This window comes from Ammodytes marinus (genome assembly GCF_949987685.1).
Source record: "Ammodytes marinus genome assembly, chromosome: 14".
Lineage (NCBI taxonomy): Eukaryota > Metazoa > Chordata > Actinopteri > Uranoscopiformes > Ammodytidae > Ammodytes > Ammodytes marinus.
The window spans coordinates 29,208,819-29,218,916 of record NC_137218.1 but is presented as its reverse complement, the minus strand read 5'-3'; the positions used below and the strand labels follow the sequence as shown (position 1 = coordinate 29,218,916).

Genomic DNA, 10,098 nt, shown 5'->3' with positions numbered 1-10,098 from the left:
AAAACTGTTTTCATGAAATGAGAAACAGGTATCCATGCCATGCTACCCCATGGATGAGTCCAAATAACTTTGGTGATCCCCTGACTTTTCCTGTAGTGCCACCATGATGTTTATTTTGTGTGTTTTTTTGTGAAACTATTGGTTGTCAAGTCCAACAAAATGGGGGCCTTTTTGCCCCTGATCTCCTAACAGGTTAACAGGCGCCAGAGAGCCGTTCACAGAACCAGTTTTCTCACCAGTGTCCTGGTAAGCAACAGAAAGGTTGCTCTTAAGACATTTAGATGTTTTTGCCAATGCTTTTCAACTCCCCACCTCAAACAGCAGCTGGTGGGAACAGAAGACTCCAGGAGATACTGGAAATGTGTCAACAATCATACCATTTTGAAACTATTAGATCCTCGATGTTTCATACAGAATTTATTTGGTGACCACCATCAAACTTGAGCACACCCACTCCTGATACAAATGCAGGCAGACCACTCTTAAGGGGGCTACATCCATCCATGCCATTGGACTGCAAGTCTTTAATAACAAACAAAACAACTCCATACAAAAGTATATATACATGGTCACTTACTGAACTGTAGAGCAGTTTATGGAAATTATATATGGTTCATCAGTTTAATACCATACTCAGCAGTCAGCAGCCACAGTGCTGGATGTGAACCCCAGAGAGGGAGAGTCCATGTGGGTCAGAGCAGGTGATGCACAGCAGCTGTCCACATCAGGACCACACACTGTCTGTGATCAGTCTTAATAGTAAAGAGCCAGATCCCATGTGAGTGGGCCAAGTCAAACTAAATATTGATACATACAAATGTTGAAAGACATAAATAACGCAATAATTGAATACCAGTGCAAGAAAGCAATTAGAACATTGGGACACATAACCACTGACAATGGGACTGAGATACTTGCTAGTTACACTTATAGCAGAGCCTGAGTGAGACATTTAAACAGAACACAAGTACTGAAGTAAATTTTTGGTCTACTGAATATGACAATCAGTGGACGCAACATTAACATTGATGTTAATATTTATGGGATACATTAAAATTGAAAAGCTAAAGAAGAAAAATTATAGGACATAGAGATGGACAGAAAAACAATTGCACCGCATCCTATCTGTGCTGTAAGCTCCAACCTGCCATTGCTGCTTCCAGTGGCCGCCTCACTTTGAGCTAGCAAAACTCTGTCCTGTTCAAAGGTCATTGGTGGGATACCTTCAAACAGAACTGTGACATAGTGGTTGCATGCTAATATGAACCCCTGACACACACTCACACACGCACACGCGCACACACTCACTCACTCACTCACTCACTCACTCACTCACTCACTCACTCACTCACTCGCACACGCACACACACCTTCCTGCATATACACCCACCGTCATACACCCTGGAGAAAGGCTTGGGAAGTGCCTAAACATTTGCTTGTACAGTCAAAGGTGTAAGTACTGAGGCAGCGGGCTCTCTGATGAGTAGAGGATTCACTTTGATTTACTGTAGCTTCCAGGTGCAAGCATTCTCTCTCTGTGCGTTGATGTTACTGATTCTATAGTTGATTAACTGTAACCAAAAGAAGTGAACAGATACAGTGATAAGGGAAGGATTGGGAGCTGAGGCCTTGAAACATGTCTGTACCCTGATGTACCGCGGCTGCTCTCTGGCTGTGGGTGGGAATCCTAAATGCAGCTTAGAGGCCATTATGTTTCATACAAGTTGTACGTGCTTTTATTGCTGTACGGGTTTGAAACTAAAGTGGGAGTGATATACATTGTTGGTGTGTTATTTCACATAAATGGTCCCCAGTTATGGAACAACAGATTACCAAACCTGACACTGAGTATGAGGATGCGGATGTTATCACAGTTGACACATCATGTTGTGAATAAAAATGTCTGAATTCATTGTTCCATCTTTTGTTAAAAATATATAGTAATCCTAGTATAAAAAATAAAAGTAAAGTTTACTGTCCCAATACTTGCACCTTTAACTGCATTTCATTAAAAGAAATTACAACGGAAATGTTAACAATAAGTGCAAATTGGTGGTTATTCCAGAATAGCTCCTATGATTTTTGATGCTGCGATAAGGGAGTGGGGACCCCCTCCTTGTCCTCTCAGTTCATGTACCTGCCTTGTATGTGTCCAAACCGCCTGTGCAAGTATATTTCCTGGCTCCCTCTCTCCTTAGGTCATGTGCCTCACTTTTCAGAGCTCTTGCGAGGTCTGCGGAAGCTGGACATGTTCTCATTTAGGGCATAGATCCTCCTGGAGAACTCCTCGAAGCCCGCCACGTCCAGCTCTCCCAGCACCTGCTCATCACACTCCACAGCCACTGCCTGGTCCACAGGGATAGAGCGGTACTCTTCCAGCCGGGCCTCATCTTCTACCCCTAAGCCCAGGCCCAGGCCAGTGGCCTCTGTCCCCATGATCTCCTCAGCTTGCTCCACAGAGCAGCGCAGCTCTGGCACCAGGCTAACAGGCGGAGGTCCTGGGACCACAGAGCCGTTCATGGCCCCTGTGTGCTGGCTAATGTTTTCTAATGTCTCACCAGTGTCCTCTAATGTAGAAGAGTTGGGCTGAGCTGTGTGACTGGGCGCTTCCTCTACATTCTCTTTCTCCATGTCATTCTGTCGGGCAGCGCTCTCCTCCTCCACAGCTTTCTCCTCCTGCGCTCCTTCACTGCTGGCTTCTGTAGTCTGGGCCAGGTTGAGTGAGGCCATAGCATCATCCAGGGAGGAGGACAGGTGTTTGGGTGAAGGCGAGGGTGGAGCTAGGCTAACCGGAGGCTGCTCTTCACCCATGGATGTGTTGTAGCTTGGTGGAGCAGTTGGCTTGCCCTGGAGCTTGTCGGCCTCTGAGCTGGCTCTTTTCCTCAGGGCGCGGTCGGGGGAGCTGGCGTGGCAGGGGTAGCCTATGTCCGAGGCAGCAGACACGCCCAGCTGAGACTTGGTAGGCACTGGGATGGAGCCAGAGACGTGACGGTCACTGTGACGGACAAAGAGAAAGAGAGAGACGCTAAATGACTAAGGACATACATGACAATCAAAGTATGGTACGGATATGATCAAATTCTAGTTTACATTAACACTATATTTTGACTGCATTTGATTTTCAGTAAGCAATGACCTCTACAGGCAACATAACCATATCAAACGTTATTTACATAGCATTGTTCATACACAAAAAGGTAGCACAAAGTGCTTTACATTATTAAAAAGAGAGAAGCCATATCCACCCTCCCCCCATCCATAAACAGAGCAGGATGAGAACTTACTAAAGACACGTAAAAACTAAATGAAATCAATAAAACAGGAACTGATCAAACTGAAACTTGAGGAACACTTTTATAGAACATGTTGAGGAAACACCAGAGACACTGAACTCCCAGCTAGCTGTTGCCGTCAAATACATGTTTAAAGTGGAAGGTAAAATAAATAAATAAAACACAAAAAGTTAGGACATAGATATCTCAATAAATAGGCAAAATACAAGTAAAAGGGAATACTATAAATAAAAAGAGAATCAGAGACAAAGATGTGGAAATAAATAAAGGTAAATACATTTTTTTTCAGTCTAGTTTACCAAAGACTTAACACATTTAATAAAACATTTATAAAAAATTATTACATTAAAGGTGAAGAAGAATTTAAAACAATAAGAGAGAGAGAAAGGGATGTGCAGAAGGTTTGAAAAAGTCATCCAGGCATTATTTGGACAAAGTCCTCCATTGATCTAGTAAGCATCCTTACACCTAAATCAACCTAACGCCTTTCCCCCTCATCCAGTAAACAGACAGCTGCAGCTTTTTGAAAAAGAAAAATAGAATTCACTCCACCTTACAACCTTCAGAAAGCATTTGTGCAGCCTGTGAGGAGACACTGAGAGGGAAGCTGGGAACACACAGCAGGCGTCCATGGAAGTATGTCAGACATTTCATCTCTAACAGATAACAGACCCAGCCTCCTGGCCTCAGTACTGGAGCCATAAATCTACTTTAATGTGGCCCTCACTGTGCCGTGCCACAGCCAAGACCAAGCTCCCCGCTCTGCTCCCCGCTCTGCATTCTGCTATGGAGGGAGCCCAGCCACTGTACTGTACGCTCACAGGTCAAGCCTCACATGCAGGTTCAAGAGTTGAGGACTCATCTCTGCTTGTCCAGTTGGACATGCAGTCATGTAAGTGTCCTTGTACATTTTCTGCTGTCACTTGGCACTTAACACTGAAGTCTTCTTTTTAACAGCAGCACTTATTATCATTTATGATGTGATTGCTGGTTGACGTTTTCTTTTATTGCGTACAGCCTCTGTGTCATACAGGCACCCTGCACATACAGGCACCCTGCACATACAGGCTTCACAGGCAGAGAAGAGTCAACAAACCTGTCTGGGTTGAGGAGACACTTGTCACACTTCAAACTCCCCGTGCCGTGATGCAGTGTATGAAAACCATCCACCATTACCTCATGGCATATATTTAAGCTAGTTGGAAGCATAGATGTGAATGCTGGATGGCCAACCCAGGTCAGGTTGAAGGAAAAAAGAAGTGTATAGTGTCATAGTGTAATGACCTGGTCCTGTGAGGGTGTTTGGTAGGCATAACAGGAGATGTGCTGTGCTGTACTTGGCAGTGCATGAGCATCAAAACACATAATTTAAAACAACTGGCTTTTGCTTGCCCACTTAACGAGCACATGGTTCATTTTTTGGCAAAATGGAAAACTCTGTGCTCTTTAACACCTCATTTTCTGGGGAGATAAAAAAAAATAAAGAGAAGTTGAATGATTTGCCCTCTTAAACACTTATCTGTAACTTTCCAAATAAAACCATCATGTGTTCTTTGGTAGCAAGTCCAAAAATTCTAAATTTGATTTGGTAGAACGGAATAAAGACAGATGCCATGAGAAGTAAATTATCATTTAAGCAAGTGGAAAATGTGGTTCCTGCCTGGTTGAAATGTGATGCAGGTTTGGAAACAAAAGGTTTAAGGCTTCCATGCATCATTATAGCTGCTAAATAAGTGACTACTGTGTTTCTTAGCTTGAATGAGTAATGTCCTGAATCAATGGTTTTGATATATCACTTTCATCAACCATTTTCTTTGGTTTCTCCCTCCGTCAGGCTCACTCATACAGTATCATTTTTTTGGTTGGATTTTAGCTGGCCATTTATGCAACAAACAAATGTTTTATAGAAACTGGCATAACATGACATTGTCATCACATTTCGTTATGGGAGTTTCTAGGTTAGCTCTACATTTCTTATGTTATTTGGGTGAAATGATGCAGCAGCATATGAGGAACAGGGAGACTGGGTGTGTCAGTAAGGACTTCGGCCAAGCAAACCTCTGGGCAGACATTTTGTCTTGTAACACTTTCACTCTGATAACAATGACATATGTTTAAAGCCAGCAGTTAGGCAACTCATGTGTGAGTGTGACACATCGACATGTTTGTGGTTTAATGGTGCTCCGAAGAAATGCTTCAACTGCTGAACAACTTGTTGTTTGGTAAAGCTGGAAGTCATGTAGTGTTGTTTTTCCAGCATGAATATAAAATACTCACACTGTGTGTGTCTCAAAGTGTGTCTCTCTTACTCTGTTTTTGTATTTAAAAAGACCTCCATGCATCAATCATTCTTAAAAGTAGTCATTTAAAGTGCGTCAAACTGGTTGGTATCCCACTTTTATTCCGACTGAAATATCTCAAAAACCATTAAAGGAATAGTTCAACATGTTTTATTTTTTAGCTTTTTACCTCACACTCCGGCATGAGAAAAGGCGTCAGAAACCATTTTTTTTAAATATAGAAGCGGGCAAATCGCGCTCATCCAGGTTAGCTTAGCTCAAACACTGATATTCAAGGGGAGCAGGTCATAAGATCAACTTTACAACATCGCTTAAAGCTTATGTGTGCTTGTTGGGACTTGTTTATTTACCATGTTTTGTTGCGCTCTATATTTTTACACATTATGTCATTTTAGAATCAAATACATTAGCGACCGTCACAGGCACTTCCTGGTTTCCTTCCAGTAGTATGCATTTTGTTTTTAACCCATTGTATCTCCTGCCTGATGCTGCGTAGTGCAGCATTGTTACTTTATCTAATTTTCATGGTGTGCACAGCATAAAATGCACCGTCATTGGTTCAAATTCACATGACGTGGGTTTTGTTGATTTTTTAAGACCACGTGACCACCCAAAAGTTGTGTGGTTTGCCGAAAATCACGTCAATACAAATAAATAAAAAATAAAAAATAAAAAATAAAAATAAATAAAATACGCCGGCTGTGTCCCCAATAGTGTATTACAGAACAGTTAGTGGCGTTCGTAGCGCAGAATTTAGGCCTAGTCTATAGTAGGCCTGGCCTACTATAGACTACTGACGAAAATCACACAACACAAGGCATCTATTTATTAACAATATTTATGAATTTAGGCTATATTTTGCTGTTCCAACTCAAATTCAGCCCAGCCAGGCGATAGTTGAGTTTAAGTTTCAGTTTCGTTTTCATCTCCGTGGTATACAGCCGTTTGGACCAGCTGATCGGCTCCCGACAGCAGGAGTCAGTCTGCGTTCTAGTTGTACTGGGAAGTCGGATTTATGGTGCCAGTGATAACTGAACTAAATCATAAAATAAAGCTATCTCCTCCTTCCTATATCTGTCTATCTTTATCCCTCCACTACACACTCAGTCACTACTATCCATGCTAAAAGGAAGCAGGATTATAACCTCATTTAGCACATTATTTTTAAATATTTTATATTATTTATTCTTTTTTTTTCTCCCCCAACTAATTTTGACGATTTTTAGAAAACTGTGTTGGTTTGTAAGCACTAAGGGAGCATGTTTAAATAAAACCTGTGAACCTTAACTTTTAAATGTATTTTATTTCATGTGTCTACACAGGCTTAGATATTAAGGTTTTGGTAGACATTGACAATTCGTACTATTTTTTCAGAAAACCCTCAGGCATTAAGGACATGCATCCTAGATTGCCATAGTCATCAATGGGTTAAATGACCTATTGTGTAAAAATATAGAACAGAACATAATGTTGTAAATAAACAAGTCCCAACAACTTGACTTTGACTTTGTTTGAGCTACCTTTACCCATTTCTATTTCAAAAAAGGCATATATAGAATGGCATTTATTTGGTGTGTGTATGACATTAAATTCAATCATTTCTGGTCAGGTTTTGCATTCCTGACTACAACTTGTCTGCGGTCTGCGGTGTGTGTGTGTGTGTGTGTGTGTGTGTGTGGGTGTGTGCGCACGGTGAATTAGCCCACGTTCTGGGAAACAGTTAATATGTGCCAGAAAGACGACTTTATGTTGATTTCAAACGAGGCTCTAGAAAAAGTGACTTTAGACTATGTACGGCTTGGACTTGGTCTAAGGCATGAATGATGATCAACGTGACTTCATGAAAGCAGCTCAAAGATGATGTGAAAAAGGCCTGTTGCTCATCCCCAATGCATGATACACAACTGTGTAGTGATGGGTCCCCTCCACTGCTAGCACAAGCTGCCCAGCAAGTCTTAAAGTTCCACAGAGCCACAGTATCTCTTGAATTACACTGACTACAACTTGACTGCACACTGTAAATGGAGCAAAGAGACCTCTGCCTAAATCATCAAGCAGAAAACTTGACATGCCGAGCCAGAAATAGCCTTCGCTCATCCAAAGCTTTTTGCCTGCTCCCTTCCTTTCCACTGCTAATATCAACCCTGGCATATTTCAGGTCGACTCAGGAATTCAGTAGGCCAGACTTTTTCACTGTCCATTCCCCTGACAGGTTTCACAACATGCCCCTGTTCATATCCAAATCCTGCAAAGGGGCCATGAGTTTGGGCCAAAACAAACGATGGCAGATAAGAATTGGCCGTTTGATGTGGCTTAGGGAAATCCATGTGTAACTACAAAAAAATTATGCACTATGGTGGAGGCCAAGTTTTCTTTTTGTTGCAACAGGCTAGGAAACATTGATCGACTGGCCTTTGAAAACAGGGAATCCCCTTAGCACAGCATGTGGGACACTATCAACATCTATGAGTGTTTTATAAAAATTAGAAAAAGAAAAGAAATTAGAGGTCTATGTGTTGTCTAAGTGTTTAGTATATTGCTAACCCTTTTTTTGTCAGCAGTCCACTATAGCCCTGTCACTTTTAATGCCAATCTCATGCTTACCATTTATAGGTTGGCTGGGTAAGGTCAACTGGACACATTCCTGCTGTATGTATGTGAGAGATCCTGCCAATGCATTCATTCTAACTGCAAATTCTACTAATCAGCTGTTAAAAAAGAAGAAGCTATCCTGTTATTGCAACTCACTCAAAACATGTAATGTTTTGATGGTTGGTTACTGTGTGTGTATGTGTGTTTGTGTGTGTCTAATACAATAGTATTATTAGCCTAAAGGTTAAGGAGAAAGTGGTGTTTGGAGAACTACTCTATAGAATATACCACTTTATAGAATTTTAACAGAGGAAATATTCTTGATTTATCCTTCCAAATTGTCATCAATCATTAAAAATAAAGTAAATGCATAGGGCACTTGTCAGGTTTGATGTCCCTTGCCAATGCTTCTTTTAGGTATACATTTTGATTTCATTTGATGATCTCCTCTTCATTCATCATTTCATCACAACGCGGCCGCAGAAGTTGTCTAAATATCACAACTCCTTGTGTGCATCATGTAACACAAGTGGACTAGCATGGTTTGGCTAACTTTTCACTCTCTATTGGTTCTTTGGGGAGGTTGCAGTGCCTGGCCCGGCCCTCCACCACACCTTGCCTCTCTCCCTGTGTACGTAGCCATGCTCCCGGGCCCCACAGTGGGATTAGGGCCCTGTGAACCTCTGCCAGGCCCTCAGCGGATGTGGAGCGGCAAATGGGAGCATGTTGAACGCGTTTGCTTTGATCTCAGCAGACTGTACAGTTTACAAAGAGTTGGTCTCTGGTTCTGCCTCTGGGTAATTGATTCACCATTTTACCGCTGTGTCTTATCCTTCAGCAAGATTTAAAAAACCTATACTGCCTATTTTTCACCAGAGCTGAACTGTATATATTATGACATGTTATGATGTGTTTCTGAGACAGTACTGTTGGGAAATGTATAAAGATATGATCTGCAGCTCACTAGACGACCATCATAAAGACAACTTTAGAAAAAATGACTTTTTATAGTACACTTTCTTAAATACACTCCTTTTCCCTAAATTATCCCAACGGTGTGTATCAAACGTCTAAGATGAACCAGTTTATACTCTCACTGTGTTTTAGGAAAGGCTCTCCTTGCAGACTTGATACATGCTGAATTAGTTCTACACAGAGGGAGGAAGCACTTCCAAATGTGTTATAGAGCCGGTGCCCGCGGTCATATCCTTCATCACATCAGCCCTGTGTTCATGCTTGGAGGGGAGAGAGAGGTGGCAAGGAGGGACACAGGAAGCAGATCAGCCTCTTGTTTACAGTCTATAGGAAAATGATCTCCAGCTGCAGTGTTGAATTTATACATCCATATTTCATAAGATGGAAATTGTATCTGAGCGTAGTCTTTTTACAACTAGGATGAAAGTGAAGACTGGAACAAATATAGGAAGAAAACATTGTGCAATCGAGTGAGAATAATCTTTGCATCTCCTCCCCAGTGTGAAAGAGTTGCTCCCTCATCTTTTCTCCAAGCTTTAACTTAGGCTGGAGCTGGCTTTATGTTGAGAGGAGGGCACGTTTAACCAATGGAACTGACAAAATATTTGTTCCTTTTCTACATACCAAGGGGGCAAAACCCCCTTTTTTTCTGAAAACAGACATGGAATGTTGTAAAAGGTTGTTCACCAGAAATTATATCTAGGACCTTCAAGGATCACAACCTGTGTGGACAACCTGCTCAACTACCTGCTGGAAAGCTACAGGGGGCAGAAATAGGTAATCGGAGCCTTAAGGCGAGGGTAAAATTGAAATTTCTTAACTTGAAGATATCATCATGAAACTTTGCCAGTTGATTACTGATATTAAAACAATGATTTTTCAAATAGAAGTGTTTTTAAAAAATGCGCAAATGTGGCATATTTCACTAATCATGCACA

General features: G+C 41.6%; 1 protein-coding gene across 1 annotated transcript in view; it reads right to left on the bottom strand.

Moving 5' to 3' along the window:
* Positions 1–494: 494 nt before the first annotated feature.
* uvrag (UV radiation resistance associated gene) overlaps positions 495–10,098 on the bottom strand; it is a 147,827-nt gene continuing 138,223 nt past the window's right edge. Inside the window, exon 15 of the mRNA XM_080040620.1 lies at positions 495–2,995. Within this exon, the coding sequence (XP_079896746.1) occupies positions 2,209–2,995 (787 nt within the window). The 3' untranslated portion in view covers positions 495–2,208. The remainder of the gene's footprint in view (positions 2,996–10,098) is intronic.